Genomic DNA, 22,391 nt, shown 5'->3' on the forward strand with positions numbered 1-22,391 from the left:
AACATTCGTAGGTATAACAATATGGATTGCAGGTGTTGAACTATGTAGCATAACATTATAACAATAGCCTACCAACCAATCAATTGACATACTTTTTATGAGTTGTCAAAACACGAAACCTTAAGGGTCGGCGCAAACATAGCGACGTATTTATTAAACCGCCGACTCTTTCTAAAATAAACCCAGTTCGCTGGTCCGTAGGTTTATACACTAGGCGTTTACCCGCGGACTCACCCGCGTCCCGTGGGAACTACTGCCCGTACCGGGATAAAATATAGCACATGCTCTTCAGGAAGAGAGAAGCTTTTCAACAGTGGCATAATTTTTCAAATTGGTTCTGTACTTTCGGAGCCTTTAGAAGACAAACAAACAAAAAAATCCTCTTTATTATATTGGTATATGCATAGATTGATTTCTCCCATAATAATCAGTCTAGGTTACTCTTGTGATTGACTTTTTATTGCTACAACAACTCAGCTATTTGTATCAATTCATTGTGTACGTTTAAGAGGTAAGAATTATAATCACTGTGCGATATGACATGGCTAGAAAGAACGCTACTCGTGAGATGACGGCAGATAGAAGAGTATGGAAAGAGAAAACATGATGCGCCGACCACAAATAAAATTGGGATAAGGGCAGGAGGACGATGATTGTCGCAATGAAAGATGGCCAGTAACGAGGTGTTCAGACGATCTGGCAAAAGAAATTGGATGTAGGTTCTTTTGGCAATCAAATGGGCAAGGCCTACGTTCAGCAGTGGACATCCTATGACTGAGATGATGATGATGACGATTGATAAAATTTTAGTCTTCCTTCGACCTTCTCAAGTGCATAACTAAAGCAAGAGACAGACAAAGTTAACGACCAATTTACCTGCTAAAAAAACTTAGAAGAAAGGTTTACCTATCATTGAAGGTCATGAATGTCAAGGATGAATAGTGGGGAAAACAGTGGATACTACTAACTGCAGATTTAGTAATAAAATAAGATTATTAGCAGAAACTATCGCGCCCAGTAATACAAGTGACACTGTTAACCAGGTGTGCGAAGTTAGGGGCGAAACCGCGGGAACAAACGATAAGATAAGAATGACTACAGAAATGTAAGATTGTCATAATATTACAAGTTTTATCTGAATGATTCTCTAGGTACAAGATAAGCTATGAAGGTTAAGTAAGTACCCAGTCGTAGAATTAACAAGTCATAAAGGGATATATTTCAAGTTTAAAAGATGACTAGACTAATAAGGGAGACTTGAATGAAAGGGATGTTTAGAAGCAGAAAATAAGTTGCGCATACCCAAATGTATTGGATACAGGGCAGGCAGAGGAATAATGAAATATGGTGATCAATATCAGTGCGTTCTGTGTTTGACAATAGATCAAAACTTGACTCTAGGATAATAGATAGGTCGGTAATATCGACCCATTACTCGGATCCGCTAATCAGGTGATTCAGGACATAAGGTCTTCTTCTATATCTAAAATATTGTCTTTTTCTCGTATCTCTACCATCATCATCATTCCCCTGCCTATATTAAAATGTGTGATTTGTGACCGGCGCAGCATGTCTTCTTCCATACCTTCCTTCCTACCTAATAACGTCATCTCACAAGTAACACTATTTTATCTCTGGTCTTATTTATACAATTTCTTGCTTTTTACAATAAACGTATCGTGTTTAAGTCACAACTTTACGACTTATCACAAGGTAATCGCACTCCTTTCTCTATGCAGTCGGTACTGTGCAATCATGAGATAAGTATTTACACGTTATGCTTGAAAACCATTTAAATAAATCGCTGTTGGTAGTTCGAAAGTCAAGGTCCAAATTATTTATTGAAACTTGGCTGCAAACGAGCACTTTTTGACAAAAGACAGGCCCCAAAACGCCCGCCTTTCACCACTTCCTATGTGTTCTGCTGGGACGAAGAAGGAGCGCAACAAACTCCCCAGCAGGCAGTTTGGTAAAGGACAGGAAAGATTTTATGTAGACAATGAAGACTAATTTCACTCTAAGACCAAAGCCGAGAAATAAATTCTTTAAATCGCTTTTTTTTTTTTCAATTACCACTTTCAATGTTCACCGAACCAAAAATAAGGAAGCAAACAAAATAAATAGGTTTTATCATTGAGTTCAATTTACCACTGTCAATGAAACCCAGTTCTTATAGAAAGAAACGATCAGTTTTACTTACGGATGGTAGTTAACAGATTTTTTACCGTTTTCTTCCTTCCATTCACAATCACAGTTTAATGCGTATTTTCAGCTGACAGTTTCCACTCTATGACTAAAATTACGAGCACAATAAAGTTTCATAATCGAATGTTTACGAAACAATGGCGGCTTTGTTTTTGGCGGGAATATTTACGCGGGAAATGGCGAAAGTTTACAACTACCGTTACGACTCGCACGTGCCTTTCGATTCAATAGTTATTGTTTTTTAAAAGATCTGTATTCTTTAATCGACTTCTTAAACTAATTAACTTCTGAACCGATCTGAAAAACCGTTAGAAAGTAACTCTATCTTCCGGTGATATAAGCTACATTTAATAAGGTAAAAAATCCAGCAAAATTGTTCGCGAACAAATGTGCGCGTCACATTGCACACCAGTGGAATCTCGCCTTTAGATTTGCCGTAACGCGCCTTTTGACCAAAAAAACTATATGAAACGAAATGATTGCAGAGTGAACGTATACCGTCTATATAATCCTGAAATTCATGTTTTCGTATTTCTATATCTTAAGAGTCTCACAGCCCCAAACATTAATCATTATCATACCAAAATACTCCAGCTTTTTAAATCCCAGAATAAGGCTGGCAGGCATCGATTTATTAATATTTTTGTTTATTTCATCATCAGCCTTTGTAACGTCTCACTGCTGGGCTGCGGCCTCCTCTCACACGAAGAAGGATTGAGCGTTATTGCCCACGCTAGCTCGGGTTCGTGAATTCACACTTTGTACTCCAGGTTTTCTCAAGATGTTTTTCTTCACCTTCAGTCATTGGTGTCCAAGATATACTTAGAAAGTGCATACAAACTTCGAATATTTTGTTTGCTTTCGATAAGTAAATGGGTATACTATCGATTCAGTGACATTTGGGACTAGATATCACATGGAATGGATTAGGCCTTTTATCTCAGTTTAACACGTTTATTATCTATCTATACACTACAGCCAATGATAGCAGTATGATAACTGATAAGTATCTACGCATCAATATATCACTTGTTTACTATATTTCATTTCAGCCGAAAGCCGTCCACAATTGACGAAGGCTTCTTCCAGGGTTCGCCACTATTTTATTTGCGTGTACCAATTTATCTGGTTCTCAGCAACCCGTATCTACTGCTTCCCAGCGACTATCTACGTCTACCTAGTGGGTTCTTACTTTAGTGCAGTATTACTTAACACTAGCCGTTTCCCGCGGTTTCGCCCACGTTCCGGAGAACTTCTTCCCTTACCCGGACAAAATATAGGCTATGTTACTTGGGGATAGTATGATGCTTTCTTACAGTAAAATACTACTTCAAATTAAGGAGTTTCGAAGCCTTAAGAAATAACAAAAAATATATTCCTCTTTATTAGTGTATGTAAGTACATAGAAGTTTAGATTTCGATTTTGTCAAGAGCAAATCATGCCCGTTAATTCATAAATTTTGTATTCATTAGTACAGTTTTGACCCAAAACTCAATGGCTATACAAATCTATTCCCCAGTAACTAGGTTAGTAACTATTTAGTAATCTATGATTGGGTCCAAAAGGTATACAATATCTAGATTACCTCAGCATATCACCCAGCTGATTTTCATAGTCATTTGTTATTTTTCAAAAATACGATAACTAGTGATGTTTCTACTGATATTTCATTAGACATTATCAAATGATATACTTAAAGTGAAGATTAGATGTAATATTTGCACGTGCTTTAGTTAAAGATGTTCACATGATGATGACAGTGACATAGAAGATGATATCTGATAGACACCTGTAGAACTAATACATGATACATATTTGACTTTCACATCCCAGTTATCAGGGGATCGGGGGACCAAACAAACTAATTTATTTCAAAAGCGCTTTAAGTTTGACAGACATTTTTGGCTTTCCTGGGGTTTCACCCGCGTCCCGTGGAAAGTACTGCCGGGATAAAACATAGCCTATTTTACTCGGGGATAGTGTAGCTTACCAACTATGATTTTTTTTCTAATCGGTTTAGGCGCTTCGAAGCCTCTTTATTACTAGTATAAGTGAGAAACGGGAACGGGCAGTACAAGCTGGTTTTCAGTCCAAATAAGCTTAGTAATACTTGAGTAAACTTTCTCGGCATTTTTAATTCTACCGATTAAAATGAAAGATACACCGTTCACAGATAGTCAAGAGCTTAAAGAAAGGATAAACGAGTATGCTACTTTTTATCCGTTACCAGAAATTTTAGGAACCGGGAAAGTCTAGAATTTATTTAATTCTAGATTCAAATACATCAACACATAGGCATCAAATCAGAACACGAATAAATCAATACATATACAAAAGCAAATCTCACGTGGGTTGATATGACGTCACACCGGAGAGGGGACGAAGGGAAGAGGGGAGGGTATCACACTCCTACGCGTCTACCAGAGGAATTTTTCATTAAGAGCTCGATAGCTATTACTGGGGTCTGAATTCTAATGGAGTTGTGTTGGACTGCTTTATGAAAAGGGGATGGAATGTCTTGGAGGTCGTGGGTAATATTGGATTTTATTTTATTTCGGTTATAATACATATAGCTATGTTAAACAAAAAAGAGAAAAAAGTAAAATTATATAGGTCAAATATTTTTATTTACGTGATTGACAATGGAAGTAAGAGTTAAAAGGTACGCGTCGACTGCAGCAATTGTAAACGCAGAAATCAAGCATAATTTAGAATAAATACATCATTAAAAAGCAACTATTTTTAACTGAGGTATGTGTATGGAACTTGGTACTTATTCAGATCTCACTTCTTTTATAGGCGAAGCATTCCCATATTATCGAACTTGGCAGTCTTTCACATTTTTGTTTTGGGTGGGATTTCATTTATTTTTGTAAGGTTGTTTATTTTTATTTTTTCTTATGATGAAGTTAGTTAAAGAAATGTCTCATTTATACTATCTTTTAGATTTTTTTATATGCACTATGTTTCTTACAAAGAAATGAACTAGATTAAATAAATGGACTAGATTTACCAACTGACTGACATGACATGTTATCATATATTATGTTCGTGGATCAAAGTTACACATTCGTTATTTTCGAAAGTGATTCCCACTTGGCCGTTTTCAGATTTTTACTTTACTTTGACTAAATACAAACCTTTGTACCATTCGAAGATATATTATATAAATATAGATTTTAGTAGTTTTAGTTCCTTAGGGGTATAAATTTACACCGGGTATAAAACAATTTCATTATTTTGAAACCGACTCACACTTGGCCATTTTCAGATTTTTCCCCTTACCTTGACATAAAGACCTACCTCCATGCCAAATTTCAAGTCAATACGACCATTGGAAGTGGTCTAGGTTTTTGATGAGTGAGTCAGTGAATCAGTCAGTCAGTGAGTGTATAGTAAAAATAGCTATTTTCTGACGTCAATATCTCAAGACCTACAATAGGTATATTAATGAAATTTTGTATTTTAGATAAGTAAGGGGGTCTCAACAGATACTAGAAATTTGATATGCATAAATAAAATAGATTTTGAGCTACAGGGGGGTCGAATTTGGCCCGAAATGGTTTGTGTAATATAACCCACGGCCGGTGTGTCGCTTTTTTTGCTCGAACTTGGCAGACACACTGCCGTGTGTCTAGATTATTTAATTTTTTTACTTATAATATTTTTTTGAATTATTTCTAAATATAATAATGTTAAACTTGGATTACTCTTTTTTATCTTTATCTACACAGATAGACTAAGTTAAAAAAAATACATTGACAAATAGTTTGACCAATGAGTCGAGTCGGTAAAAATCAAGCATTTATCAGTCTACCAAAGCACATCAAAGTGTACCAGTATTTGTACAAAAATCGATATCTATGATTTGTTTACGATGAAGATATAGGTACCATGCATGACCGATAGCGATAATTTATATTATAGCTTTCAAATGAAGCGTGGAGCGTTATTTTGATAATATGACACGTTTTTGATGATTGACATGATTATTCAACTGTCTTTAGGTTTAAAATAACAAAAAAACAGTTTCCATTATACAGGGTGGCCCATCCATAGGCGTCCAAAAGAAAAATTTAGAAGCTTCATGCTATGGGGTATCCGAATCACCCCCATGTATGTTCAGCGATTTTTTGTAGTTTAAGAGCTAGAATTGTTTTTATAAAATTAAAAAAAAAAATTAAAACAATTTTGTAATAAAATTTTATCTGAAGTTGAAAATTAGAAACCTGCTTAGAAACCCCTTATTATAGTTCGGCCATTCAGAGAATGCGTTCCTGACACGTCGCGATTGAACTGACGACGTAACTTTGCAATGGCGTTGCAGTTACGATAAAAATATTTTTGCTGGTTGTTTACCGTTTTAACAATTGAGGAGCATTAAAACAACATTATTATATCAATAATCAATGAATGTTATAATTTTGTGCCAAACTGAGTGTCAAATAACTTGGTAAACAATATTTTTCTAAATCTATACTGCGCTATTACAAGGTTATGTCAGCGGTTTATATTTTGTAGTGCTGTGCTAAAAATAACAGGCAAGTATCGTAATCTGTTCTTATACAGTTATAATATAAAATAATACGTTTTGATTTTCTTTTTAAGAATTGGAAAATAATGGACTATAAGACTTAATTATAACGTTTATGAAATATAAAAATAAAACTATGACCAAACCGCATTTTTATACTTAGATTAAAAATGGTAACCCCAAATGGCGTTATGGGCCGCCATTTTGTGACGCTAAAACAGTCGTCCGTTGTCGTTTCGTGCGCATAGACCACGTTTTTCAAGTGTTTTCGATCTGTTTTTATTTGATTACCCGGCTTTTGTTAGACCGAGATATCAGGATTGATTCTGTTATTGATAATAATATAATTATACATGTAGGCGAAGATGATGATGAAGACACCACCTCCTCAAGCAAATCGGAGTCTGATTAATATTCTGTTCGCACATTCAATTCAATGTACTTGTAACAAAGAATAAATAAAACAATTTTATTATATGAATATTACCTTTTTTTGGTTTCCACTTAAATAACTAAAATATAAAACAAATGATTCCGCCAATTTAAAACGAAAATAATCTTAAAATAATGCGGCGGTTCATTTTGAAGGAACGGTAACGAACTCAGTGTTATGTTGTGCCCATCACTAGTCGTGACTAACTGATAGGTGTCAGGAACGCATTCTCTGAACGGCCGAAGTATAATTATTTTTAAGCCCTTAACATTTTTGGCTACTAAATTCCAACAGTACCTAATTTTGAACTTCAGATAAAATTTTATGTAAGTTCTAGAATGTTTAGCCAAACTGCTTTTTTCAGGTGTTAGCTATTATCATGATTATTAATTACTTACAAAAAAAAAACAATTGTAAACGTTAGGAAAAAAAGGTAAAATAGAAAAAACAATGTTGAAATGAAAATTAGGAAAATAATTAAAAACAATTCTAGCTCCTAAACTACAAAAAATCGCTGAACATACATGGGGGTGATTCGGATACCCCATAGCATAGAGCTTCTAAATTTTTCTTTTGGACGCCTATGGATGGGCCACCCTGTATATGTAGATAGACTAGCTTCTGCCAGCGGTTTCACCCGCATCCCGTGGGAACTACTTCCCGTACCGGGATAAAAAGTAGCCTATAGCCTTCCTCGATAAATGGGCTATCAAACACTGAAAGAAATTTTCAAATCGGACCAGTAGTTCCTGAGATAAGCGCGTTCAAACAAACAAACAAACTCTTTAGCTTTATAATATTAGTATAGATTAAAAAAATCTAAAATAATAAAAAAATCTGATCCATTAGGAAAACGCCTCCGAGACTTTGAATAAAGTCTCACTTTTAATAAGTGATTATATTCACAAGAAAAACATAGTAAGTATAGAAGATAAAGATATATTTTCTTTAAAAAAAAATCTTACCCGATCTCCAAATCATCCAACCGCTGGTACTTAATCCCGCGCAACATATTGCCGTCTCTCTCCCACTCACTGGTAAACACATAAACAATACCACTGTCTCACTCACGCACACTGTCACTTATAACACTCGAATATTATACAGCTGTGTTTGTGTTGCTTTTTCGAAAATTTCAAAACGTCAAGTCGGATAAAAAAATCTTTATTTTTTTCTGATGGATTCAAAAATAAATAGTTCTTAAACTACAGTATTACAAAAACATAAAAATTGCGGTCCCTATTCAAAAATCACACAATTTTTTTTTTCCTAAACAATAATTATAATTAAAAAAAAAAACTAGAACACGACTGACAGAATCAAAATATACACATAGAATAGCTTAACAAGTTATCACTTGTAATCCTTAAAGTCAATTAGTACCTCCTCTCTAATAGATAAAACATACATAGGTATGTTTGTCCCGGGTGCACTTTTACTGGCGTTTCGTGTGCAAATGGACGATACATACTGGACAGCGTGACGCAGCTGATAGTAATAAGTCCACTACGAAAGTAAGTTGTTGTCAAAACATTGTGAAAGTAAGAAAATAGTGCCAAAATGTAAAAAACTCCGGCAAGTACCTACTTCTTCTTCCTGCCCTGTTGGCAATTTTAATTATTTATCTAAACTTCAAATAGCCTCCATTCCCCTCTATCAGTAGTCATACTAACATCTATTCCCTCCTATCTCGGTCGTCTTACAGGCAGTCAATCCATCTTTTCCTCGGTCTACCTCTGCCTCTTCACGTAGAATATGGATAAATACATTTTATTGAGTCGAGGCGTAAACGGTTACAAACATCATTTAAAATGCCAGAGTGCTAATCAAGCAACAAGATAATCAGGCGTATTGTTTTCATTATTATCTACAAAAATTATGAGATAGGTATGTAAAAAATAGGTACATCGATTGACGCAGATGACTATACTCGATATTTGCAAGAGTCGGATGCGAATCGAACTTAGGTACGTGAACTGAGAATAGGCATGATGACAAATTTTTAAATTCCTTTGTATGATGTAGGTATACGTCTATTTTATATGAAAAATCATTAATTTTAAGAAAATGCGAAGTTTTTTTATCAAATAATTGCATTTTTCTCTGTCCACTTTGAATCCGGCGCGAAAACGCTTGTCAGTGTCATGTCGTCACTTGTGACGTCACAACTGAAATTACAAAACGCAAGTAAACAACGCTCGTGCAATAATTAAGTTTTTTGTGTTATTAAATATGAATTCGAAAGGGCATAGGTGTTGTTGGGTCCCCCAGTGTAAGAACACATCCAAAACAACTCCTGATGAGTTATTTGTGTACGTTCCTCACAATAAAAAAATACGAAACAAGTGGCTTAAACTTGCAAGGCGAGATTCAAAAGCAATATTGCCCAGGGTACAACTTTATTTTTGTGAAGATCACTTTGATGTAAGTTATTACATAGTTCTCTAGATTCTAGCATAGTTTATAATGTAAATAACTATTTCGAGGTTAGGTTTCATCTCTAATTGTTTTTTAATTAAACTAGTATACTTACATGGAAGTTTTAGCATTTCTAAATTCAGCTGAACAAAAATCTTTATTTGATGCCAAAAACTTTCCCAGCATTATGATATCAATTCTAGGCAAATTAGCGCTGTTTGCCTTGATAAATCCGGGCTCCATAACTCGTGTTATACACAATTAATTAATTAAAAACAAAGATCGCAGTGGAAGTTCACAATAACGAAATGTGACGTTCGCGCGCTTTCGCGCGAGTTGTTTTGAGAAATGACGTCACGAGCTCTGATTGGTGTTCAAGATATCATGGCGGATTGCCTTATTTCGTAATTTTATTTTATAAAAATACATATTAATCACATTATTAATAAAGAAAACAATGCGCGTTTTATATTCCAAGCTTCAAGTTTAATTTAATAAATATATTATTTTAATGATTTTTGATTACTGTCATCATGCCTATTGAATAATATCTTTACACTAAACAACTACCTATTTACATAGATTCTCTGATAAACACGTGGAAATATTGCGTAGTTTTTGTAGTAAAACAACGTGAAATCGCGTCATCTTTGGAAGCACATGGTGAGCGATGCTCATCCCTTCTCTGTATGAGAAGAGCCCTTTCCCAAGTATGTTGGGGTCGGTTTCCAGTCTAACCGGATGTAGCTGAGTACCAGTGTGCTACAAGGAACGACTGCCTATCTGATCTCAGCCCAGTTACCTAGGCAACCCAATACCCCTAGGTAAGACTAGCTTCTGATTACCCGTAACGACTGCCAAAGATGTTCATATGACAGCCTGAGCCGAGCAGTAGGATAGTAAAGTAAATATTGATATTACAGTAAAGAAAGCGTGGTAATATAGTGTATCTCATTAAGTATTGTTTTCCAAGATAAGAGTAATCTTTTAAATGCATGTTATTGCGTTCAGACATGCTGATAAATTATGATAGCAATCAACACGGCTGATTATTTTACTAGGCCATACCTTAGTTAGTATTTTATTCAGCATTTACATGTTAAAACTTGAATTGATCTTATTCATTCATAAATCATCCATTTGCACGCATCCTGCGCACTGGTGGATAGATAGCCCTATTGAGAAAAGTACGACGACAAAACCTATGATATGGAAAAAATAAATATTATTATTCAACAAAAAAAATACCTGCAAGGTATTTTTTGTCCGCATCAGTGGACAGGCAGCTTTAAGAAAATTGTATATCAATGTGCATCCTATAAGAAAGTATTTTTGGTACATTAAGTACTTCTTTCACAGGAGAAGCCGCGAGAAACAGTTTGTCTAATGGAAGTATTTAAAACCACAGCATCAAACAAACAATTTTACGAAATAATTACATGCTATCTCTCTCTAATGTTGCTACTGCTATCTCTGTCGCACGCCGAACTTTCACTACAAGCAAGGTTTTTCGTCGGAAGTTCGCACATATAACATAGAATATAGTCTTATACATATGTATTGTATATAGCCGTCTTCCCGCGGTTTGACCCGCGTCCCGTGAGAACTACTACACGTACCGGGATAAAATATAGCCTATCTTGCTCGGGAAGAGTGTAGCTTTACAACAGTGAAAGAATTTTTCAAATCGGTTCAGTACTTTCGTAGCCTTTAGGGTACAAACAAACAAAAAATGTTTCCTCTTTATTATATCAGTATAGATTATACATATACCTACACATGGATGTTTGTTTACATAATGCAAGCTCGCTTTAACCATTCGAAATCTACTACATACCTATGGTGAGATTTCATATACGTAAATCAGACGGACGAAGGCTTTAAAAGCATAGAAGTTAGATTTTTTTTATTAATCTCATTACAAACATACTTTATTTACTAAGCAGACATTGAACGCCGTGAGAAAATACGGTAGACATAACTGATTAAACAAAGTACCTATTTAAGTATCTCATTGTTTCCGTTCAAATCTGGGCCGAATTGCCTTCATGTCAAGGACGCACCATGGTATTTGTGAGTGCTGGCTTAGAGCGTTCTACCAACAGGATTCGATATTGCCTTGCCTTTCCCTCTGGTAAGGCACGAGTCCGTAGGTCATACTTTTAGGGCCATCGTAGACTGAGACGATTTCTATAAGGCATTCGAAAACCTATAGCTAAATCAAAGTAGTACAGATCCATCGATATAAGGTTCGTGGATGGATGACCATTTTGTCATGTCGAGTTCTTACCTTACGATTTTCGGAAGACATTAAAATTGGTGGGCCCTTGCTGTCATTTGTATATCATAGACGGTCAGATGGACGGCGAAGCCATAGTAATAGGGCCCCGTTTCACCCTTTTAGTGTGGCGGAATTCTAACACTATTTGCGCATGTAATCATTTGTTGCATTGTCTCGCCCGCCATGCGTACTTTGCAAAGACTGTACTTTGGAAGACTTCTGTGTTCCGAGTTTACGGCGGTTCCAGATGGTTATATGTTCTAAGAGTACTGCATAAGCATTGCTTAATGCCCGTAAGCTATACTTATTTGTTTTAAGGTTGTATGTGGTAATAGCCCACGTCACATAGGTGGAAATTAAAGCAGTAAGTAGGAAAAGGAGCTCGTGGATAAGTAACAGCCACACGGGTTGATTGATAATAAGCTTAAACAGAGTTTCGAGCTTGATCCGGCTATCATTTGAAAATCTTTGGCAGTCATTACGGGTAGTCAGAAGCCAAAGGGCTTGACAACCAGTCTTAGGAGTATTAGGTTGCCCGGGTAACTGGATTGAGGAGGTCAGATAGGCAGTCGCTCCTTGTGGCACACTGGTACTCAGCTGCGTCCGATGACACTGGACACCGCCCCCAACATATGATTTATAGTTCGGCCATTCAGAGAATGCGTTCCTGACACGTCGCGATTGAACTGACGACGTAACTTTGCAATGGCGTTGCAGTTACGATAAAAATATTTTTGCTGGTTGTTTACCGTTTTAACAATTGAGGAGCATTAAAACAACATTATTATATCAATAATCAATGAATGTAGTTACGTCGTCAGTTCAATCGCGACGTGTCAGGAACGCATTCTCTGAATGGCCGAACTATAACTAAAGCAAAACTTATTGCACTTAAGCTTGCGTTCTCATTCAATATGCACCTACGTCTATTGTACTCGCATTATTCCTAAGAGTGCACTCCACACTCTGGCGTCTCCAACATAACAATTTACACTATTGGCTAATTTTCAATTCAACTCCGTGCCATTTTATTTGCAAGTACAAAAACAAAGCACTATGGTTGTGCCAGGAAACGTACACCACATATTATATTGCCAATAAGTTTTCCCAGCGATTTAAGGAAACTATTTCCCGCACATGGACAAAGAGTAACGCAAAGTATTATTAATCAGGCTCTGTGTACTAATTTTCATTTAGACTGATTCAGTAAATTTTCTGCCAACAGTTTAATCCGCGTCCTGCGGGAACTATTTCCCTCAAATAAATAAATCGTAACTTTTTACTACTATTAGTTAAATCATTTGAGAGGTTCGCGTGCGTAAAATTAGGATAGGATCATAATTTTGAGAAAAATACATAACTTTACTGTTAAAAGTAAACAATTTGTTTTCTTGATAACTAAAAATTACTAAATATTTGGAAACAACTCCATTAACCGTAATCTAATCTTTATAACGTTGAAATAATCCAATTCATAAAACGAACCTAAAAAAAGCTGAAATTGACAAACACCTTCAATATACAGAGCAAATAAATTTCATATACTAGTAAATTCCGATAAAACATTATCAACGTTAGTTGGTACTGAAAGATATCAATTTTAAGTCGAAAATAATATGATCTGCGACGAAAAAGGGAACTCATTTTGACATTTGACAAATGTATGGAGTTTGACAGCTGAAAGCGCGGGACCCGCCATCTTGAAATGTCTATTTAAACTGGATAAATATATACATACTTGAGTTATCTGGCGATATCTTGTAGATAAATAAGTAGTTTTGTAAATAGTGGGAATGTATAGAAGTATGGAATGGACTAGCTTTTTAAATCCCTACTAATATTACAAATGCGGAAGTATCTCTGTCTGTCTGTTACACTTACACGTCTAAACCACTGAACAGATTTTAATAAAATTTGATACAGGGGTAGAGTTGACCTTTAGAAAGAACATAGGATAGTTTTATCCCGGACTTTTGAAGAATTCTCTTGGAAACGTGATATAACCGAAATCTACGCGGTCGAAGCCAAGTAGGTTATATACCTATGACTTCAGGAAATACCTCGAATAGCGGTCACCTTTGACGAAAAAACAATAGACTAATTAACAATTGTAATTGACATTATTTGCATTAAGTCTGTTACACTTACTAATTCATGATTAAATATTAGACCAGAGGATACGCGTAGGTCAACCAAATGGTATAACCGATGACTGGGTTGTAAAATGACTCGAATGGGAGCCAACGACAAAGCAGCCAGGGATAGGTTAGGTAGCTTCTTCTTATTGAGTCAGCTACATTAATCATCTAACAAGCCTGATGCCTGTAGCACACCTCCGCTGCGAAACCCAAAGGGCGAAACCGCCATAGTTTCGCTGTGAGTTGTGAGTTGTTGGGCGGCGAAACAATAGCGAAATTCCCTGCTCTAACGTACAAAACTGACTATGACGTTGTCTCTTTCTAACATGATTTCGCTCATTTGCTTAGGCGCCGTCTACATCTCCGCTCGTTGTCCGCCAGTTGTCCGCCCGGGCGGAGATGTAGACGGCGCCTAAGCAAATGAGCGAAATCATGTTAGAAAGAGACAACGTCATAGTCAGTTTTGTACGTTAGAGCAGGGAATTTCGCTATTGTTTCGCCGCCCAACAACTCACAACTCACAGCGAAACTATGGCGGTTTCGCCCTTTGGGTTTCGCAGCGGAGGTGTGCTACAGGCATTAGTGTCAGAGTTTTCTAGAGTATCGAATGATGCTGATGGCTTATGAATGTGCTAACATTATAGAAACGGAAACTACTTCTCAACTACCTCGTTGGTCAAGTGTTCAGAAATGGGACTGAAGTCGGATATTTAGTCATATCACAGTTGCGTGTTTGAGAGAGCAACAGAGAGCATTGTTCCAATTCCACATCAGAGACCGTCAAGCGGATTCAGGCTATAGCACGTACTTTCTAAGTAAGGAAAGGTATATCTTGGATACCATTGACTGAGGAAAGGTGAAGGAAAAAGTCTTGAGAAAGGTCTAAAATTGCCACTCAACCTCAATCCTTCTCTGTATGAGAAAAGGCCTGTGTGTATGTTGCAGTAGATCTCTTAAATGCCCTCATATAATTAGTAAATTGACTATAGCTTATCGAAACAGAAAGTAAACAGAATAAAAATACTGCGTAAAACGAAATGACATTGTGAATACATATGTTTAATTATCATAGTTAAATAATTAACAAACGACATGTCTTGTCTTCAATGGTGGAGACATAATGTCCTATTTACTTTTTATTTAAACTATATTTAAACAATTGGTATATTATTATTATAATTTTCGGATAATAATATGAGGAAAACCATTTTTGGAAATTCGTCATACGTATTTTCCATGCAAAGTTGGGTAACTCGAAATTCATAGTTTTTTTTTGCTTTATCTTCAAAAACTCGGGTGTTAGACCTTTCTCACTATTTTTTATCCGAATGCGCGAAGTATGACCCTTGAGACATGGATTAACTAATATTTTCTTTTCAATATCGGTCCTGCGCCTGATCTCTTTCCGGTCGTTGCGGTTTGCCGTCCCATCGGGCTATGAGGGCAAATGCTCGTGCACTATAGTATGTCCTGCGCAGCTGGATGATCTCGTTATACGAGAACAGCCACCGTGGCCGAAATCGGCCGTGGACGCCATTATTAATATTTTCATCTTCATCATCTGCAAGGAGCGACTGCCTATCTGTCCTCCTCAACCCAGTTACCCGGGCAAATTAACTAATAATTTTGCAGATACAAAAATGAAATCAGTTTATGGACTTTTCCCACAATTCTGACATATCAGATTAATTTATAATTTACCCAGAAGTTGTAAATAAATAACTGATTACATTAGGTTATTCAGTTTACAACGACAATACGTAGGTTTATAGGTGTAGTACATAGCTTGGTATTTCCTTTTGAAGTTACCGCGAACACGTAAGAGTTATTGATACTAAATTACCGCTTTTTTATTACTCTATGATAGTTTATAAAATTACATATCCGTGTATCTGCATTAATATTATAAAGCTTTGTTTCTTTGCTTGAATGCGCTAATTTCGGGAACTCCTTAGTCAATTTGGAAAAATCGCCGTGTACCTATCTCAAGGCTTTTAAGGTACTTGTAACCGGTTGTGCGAAATTGAGTATCACTGTTAAGTCTAACTAAATGGAGCGACAGTCTATCTGACTATACCCCTTGGTAAGACTGGAGACTGTCAGACTTTCTGACTCTGACAGGTCGGTTTCAAGCTTCTGACTGCGCATACCAATAAGTTCAAAGCTCCAGTCAAATGTTTTTGCCGCTGTGAAGTCAGCCATTTGAAACTTTGCAAACGTATCAGAGTATTGTTAATACATTTTGACTATCGTGAAGGCTCCAGTCGCCAACTTCCTAGCGGCAATGTTACCTGACGTACTAAGTTTACCCAATGACGTAAAATTAATATTGTATTTAATTAAAACTGCGAATTTATAATAGTAATTATATTGCGACGTATTTTCCTAATATTGTTACGTTTCCATTCATGAGTTCATCAGAGCATTACAAACAGAATAAAGTTTTATTTACATTGCTGCTGGTAAAAACAGAAAATGACAAAATTCTAATTGAAAAAGTAAATTAATAATTGACTCTACTCTGCGTACCCCAATAAAATATGACCTTGATCGATTAATCTGACACTAAATTATTTTTTAAAATCTATCTTTTCAATAAGTTATAGTTCTTTTTATCCGGTTGCAGAATGGGCTTATTGGTCGATTCGCACGAATTTAACTCGCACAAAACGTGCGAATCGACTCCTTTAAAACATATTATTTTTTCTGTAGTCGATTCGCACGAATTTCATTTATTGGCGTGCGAATCGACACCCTCACAAATATGTAGTAGGCTATTCGCACACGTTTCATTTTAAGGTTTTAAAAATTAAAGTACAGTCGTGTTCAGCCATCACTGAAATAATAAAAAAAAATCGAAGTTTAAACAGCAGATATTTATTTGAAAGTAAGAAAGATTTGTATGGAATAAGTGATAATAATAATTACTTAAAACGTGGTATATGTAAATTTTTACCTTTGGTCTTAGCATGATAATATATAGGCTATAGCCTTCCTCGATAAATGGGCTATCTAACACTGAAAGAATTTTTCAAATCGGACCAGTAGCTCCTGAGATTAGCGCGTTCAAACAAACAAACTCTTCAGCTTTATAATATTAGTACCTATAGATTACGCGGTTAGTGGAGTAGCAGTTTGTAAGTGACACTTATTTATTATTCTGTGTTCGATATTTGCTCATTTTTAATCCTCAAACCACGAGCTTACAAGATGTTCAGTACTTAATTCAGTAGTTTTAATTTTAATACAGATCATCATCCTCCTGCCCTTATCCCAATTTTATTTGGGGTCGGTGCAGCAAGTTTTCACCTTCCATACTCTTCTGTCTGCCGTCTTCTCACAAGTAACATTCTTTCTTACCATATCTACTTTCACACAATCCATCCATCGTTTCTTTGGTCTTCCTCTTCCACTATATCCGTCCACATTCATACTCATCATCTTTCTCACTACATGATTCTCATTCCTCCGCATCACATGCCCATACCATGACAGCCGGTTTCCACTCAGTTTTTCTGATACCGGCGCTACTTTCAAACTTCCTCTTATATACTCATTCCTCACTCTATCCATTCGCGTAACGCCACATAGACCTCTTAATATTCTCATCTCTGCCGCATGCAATTGTCTTTCATTCGTCGCTTTTGTGGGCCAGCACTCTGATCCATACAAGACAGCAGGTCTGACCATACTCTTGTAAATTGTTGATTATAGATTGTGTTTCTATTTTCTCTCTGTTACGAGTAAAACATATTTGACCTTACTACTTCTGTGCTCAAGTGTACTTTATCGTAACTGCATTTCATAAAAAAACAACATGTGTGCGAATAGCCTACTACATATTTGTGAGGGTGTCGATTCGCACGCCAATAAATGAAATTCGTGCGAATCGACTACAGAAAAAATAATATGTTTTAAAGGAGTCGATTCGCACGTTTTGTGCGAGTTAAATTCGTGCGAATCGTCCAATAAGCCGCAGAATGTGCAATATTTTTTTCTCGATTTCTAAACATATTTAGAGTTAAAAATTTACGTTTCGTTGATGCAAGTTTAGCACTCGAACTTCGGACTATGTGAATGTAGCTTTAGCCATATATTTTTTTAATTAAACCTGTTTTCCGTCATACATAATACGTACTTTATATCTATAGCACATATTTACTACATGTTTTTCCTTAATGCAAAAAGCGAATCCGCCTTAAAAATGCTTTATATCTTGGATACCAATAACCGTGTTTCGGATGGCCCGTTAAACTGTAGGTCTCGGCTGTCATTGAACATCCTTGGCAGTCGTCGTTACGGGTAGTCAGAAGCCAGTAAGTCTGACATCCAGTCTCACCTAGGGGCATTGGGTTGCCCGGGTAACTGAGTTGAGTAGATCAGATAGGCAGTCGCTCCTTGTGGCACACTGGTACTCAGCTGCACCCGGTTAGACTGGAAGCCGACCTCAACATAGTTGGGAAGCGGCTCGGCAGATGACACACTTAGGAAGTATATATGTACGTATATATAGAGTCAGTTAATAAGTTCTATTTATCTAATAGAGCAACAACTGAAGACATAATGAAACAATAGATGTTCAACACTCATTGTTAGCACACAATCAGGCCTACTCACCGAATCAAATAATAAATTGTAGCTGTATTGAATATCTTCAGACGACACTGACGGGACTATTTGATAATACAATTGTCATCTAGGCGTTCTCTCAACTATGTTGGGGTGGGCTTCTAGTCTAACTGGATGCAGCTCATTACTGATATACCACATAGTAGGGAAAAGCCAAATGATGACTTTTCTGGGTGTGTCAGGCTTTTGCCGAGTAAGACTTATCTGTAACTGAGTGAGGACTACCCCAGCGGGGCCCAGCAGGGCCAAGGCCTGCCTGAGCTGCGGGATTGTTCGAAAGAGATACCGCGGCCCTAGTACATAAAAGTCCTACGACGGAACACTACGGTTTTTAGTCAGTAAGAGTCTGACACTCCCTCGCCCACAGCGGGAAGGGTCATTTGATGATATTTGACGTCGGTAAAAAAAGGACTATGAGAGTAAACGAGTAGTGAGTGCACTCATGTCTGCACAAATGCTTGTGCACTGTAATATGTCCTACGTAGTTGGCTGATCTTATATGAGGACACCGTGGCCGAAATCGGCTTGGAGCCATTACAAATTTTCCATATGAATAAAACTCATAACGTTTCTAATGATATTTCCTTGATTGAGTATCATAATAATATCTCACATGTCAATAGCATGACTAACGAACATTATGTTTGTAATAAGAAAATTGCTGTTATCCTGAAGATTGTTCCAACGCAATCTTTGGGTACTAAGTAATATTATAAGGTTGAAGACTCTGTTTGTTTGTTTGAATCCTTTAATTACAGGAACTACTGGACCTTTAAGTACATAGGTACCTACCACTTCCTGCATCCGGGTAAAACGTTTGTCAGGCTTTAGAAAGACAATATTTGTAATGAAATTCTTTGAAAACCGTTCAGTAGTTTTGTCGTTAAAGCGCGACAAGAGTTACTCTCACATTTATATTAGGTATTAAGGACGGATTTTACACTGAACCGTTTGATTAGATAAATAAATAATACTGTTTGAATTGAAATTAACCAAGTTTCCTCAACACATTTTCTCAATGATACCTACGATTGCTTAGTTATATTTCAGCAAGGTTTTTACGGACAAACGTCAGTTCATTGTTTTAATAATTACATACAAATACATGGCAATAATTTGTCCTCCATTGCTTGGAATTTGGCGGTTATTTCAATATACCATAATCTCTGTCTACATTAGCTATAAATCTGAAGAGTTTGTTTGAACGCTAACCTTACAAGCTACGGAACCGATTGGAAAAATGTTTCAGTGAAATCAGCCCATTTATCGAGTAAGGCTATAGGCTACTATCATGCGGGTGAACGGAGTAGTTCCCACGGATGAAACCAGTAGCAAAAGCTAGTAAACTAATTTCTAAAACAGACGAGTCTACATTGATATGATTTTATATCGAAACTATTTCTAGAACTTCATTACCGATTATGTATATTTTTGATTTTTGTACGCAATTGCGCACAACTTAAACCCAGGTTTGAAGCTCTAAAATCTGTGATTAATCCTGGGTTTTAACTCTTTTATAATAAAACTACTTGTACTTTTGTACTTAGTTAGCTAATTTTGGAACGGATAAATAGAATCAAACTAAATATTATTGTAGAACAGAAGTGCTTGTAAAGGCCTAACTGAAATAAATGATTTGACTTTGTATCATTTGAGTATTTTGGGGTTAGTCTCTACCTTCAAGGTAGACCATGGTAATAATTGCCCATTACTGAGATACTTAAGTATAGACTGTTTTATGAGCCTGCAAAACATGCAACGCCGCAGGCAGATCTTAGTACGAAACTAAAGCAAAACCAGGGCATTAACTGAGTAGCAACTTGTCTGTCAGTTACCGCATCCAATCTGTCCATTACAATAAACTTTCACTTGAAATAACCAGCTGAATTACGCGCCAACTTCCTTTACTTAAAAACTTATAAAACACTCCATTTATAAGTAAGCAATAACCGACCGAACTTATAATAAGAACTTCTTATAACAACTAAACAAAAAAACTCTTGAAGATAAAAACAAAAAAAAAACAATGATTCCAATCTCGAAATTCAAAAATTCGAAAAAAGAACACCAACACACACTTAAACAAAAAACAAAACACTACACAAAACACTGGTTGCTAAAAATTACCGAATAATCAAAATCAGAGCATTTTGAATTTGGAAAGTGTTCCGATCGTGTTCGGGCGAGTTCGGCAACTTTCGCCGTGCATTACGAGCGGTGGTCCGCGAGCGCGCGCGATTACTGCCGCGGACCTGACCAGATACCTCAATGGAGGAATACTAGTGATGTGACATGAGTCGCTAGGATTTATCGATATTTTATTTTTTTCAAGCGGTCGATAATATTCCTGATACAGTTTTGACGTGGTTCTAAAATACGATTGATTGTGCTTTATCGAATAGACACCTGTAAACTTTAAAAAACAAACTGATTTCGATAAATTTATATTGTTTTACAGTATATTTAATTTTATTATCGTGGTACAGATGCCATTCCGTTAGGTACAATACTTGATACAAATACACCAATATGGGGCATCATCATCCTCCTGCTGTTATCCGAATTCTATGTGTAGTCGTTTTCTTTTTCCGCAATCTTCACAAGAAACATTGTTTTTGATCATCCCCCAACAAGGGACATTTGACACATTTTTTAAAGTACCTATCTGCCTAAACCAAAGGAGTATTTTCAAAACTAAAATATCGACTGCCACACATCCTTTTAACTTTTGCAACATAAAACATTTCTTTATCTCTACAACTCTACCGACCACTTAAAATGAAAGTAATTTACATAACGGTATCTTTGCAGGCGAAAACTGCAAAATTGACCAAAACTTGTGACATTTTGTTAAAATGGCAATATGGACCACTTTCCCTTTGGGTTATATAAGTTTAAAGTTTTGGGAGTTAGGTTTTACATGTGGTTTTTACTCACATTTCAAAAAAACTCGAACTTTGGTTCTGTTAGTATTAGGGTAAGTATTAAATCTTTGTTCACTGTATTTTTTTTTTTGTTATAAAATATCGATAATAACCAAGAGCTTTGACTCTACATTAAAAGTGAGTTTTCCCGTTAAGATACTTACCAATCTGTGTCAATACAAATTCAAGGACAAGTCGTTTATTACAACCGATTCAGTAGTTGTTTAATATACTGTAGTATATTTAATACTGGTAATATATTTTTACTAATTATTGATTATTCATCAGTTTAAAACGTATGCATTTAACACTTGTCCAAAATGACTCTATCGACGTCGATAGCAACAAACTATCGACAAACCCACACCGACACAAGCCCATCACTAAACAGATTACGCTACTTAGATCATAGTATCACAGCGTTCAATACAAAATGCACTCTATCACTATTAGCATAATGTACAAAATCGTCAGTTTTATAAGACAATCCGGTGTAGCCGTCGTCTCACGGTCTCAATGACAAAGATAAAGATTCTGCAACCAGCTTAAGCGGGTTTTAAAGGTAACTCCGTGTGTATGTACTGTCCTGCAACCTATGTACATATACATAAACACAGTATAGAGACCGATAAGTTTTTATTAGGGTTTCGTACCCAAAGGGTAAAACGGGACCCTTTTGTTTTCGATCCTCTGTCCGTCCGTCCGTCTGTCTGTCACCAGGCTGTATCTCATGAACCATGATAGTTAGAGGGTAGAAATTTTCACAAATGATGTATTTGTTGTTATATCCGCTATTTAACAACAAATACTGAAAACTATAATAGAATG

At 36.2% G+C, this 22,391-nt stretch overlaps 1 protein-coding gene across 7 annotated transcripts in view; it reads right to left on the reverse strand.

Annotated features, from left to right (window-relative positions):
- The window catches only part of LOC124643677 (copper-transporting ATPase 1), an 81,443-nt gene that overhangs the window by 49,775 nt on the left and 9,277 nt on the right, over positions 1-22,391 (reverse strand). For 3 of the 7 annotated variants that reach the window (XR_006985964.1, XM_047182712.1, XM_047182713.1), the window contains exons 1-2: positions 20,767-20,875; positions 8,139-8,347 (exon numbers count right to left, since the gene is read on the reverse strand). The exons of 1 other annotated variant lie outside the window; for it this stretch is intronic. Coding sequence is in view for 2 of the 6 variants with exons in the window: in XM_047182712.1 (XP_047038668.1) it covers positions 8,139-8,185 (47 nt within the window). In the remaining 4 variants the exon portion in view is untranslated. Of the gene's footprint in view, positions 1-8,138; positions 8,348-20,766; positions 20,892-22,391 lie in introns of those variants that run through there. 3 more of the 7 variants (XR_006985962.1, XR_006985965.1, XR_006985963.1) reach the window with 3 other exon arrangements.

Source organism: Helicoverpa zea, chromosome 28, assembly GCF_022581195.2.
Source record: "Helicoverpa zea isolate HzStark_Cry1AcR chromosome 28, ilHelZeax1.1, whole genome shotgun sequence".
Lineage (NCBI taxonomy): Eukaryota > Metazoa > Arthropoda > Insecta > Lepidoptera > Noctuidae > Helicoverpa > Helicoverpa zea.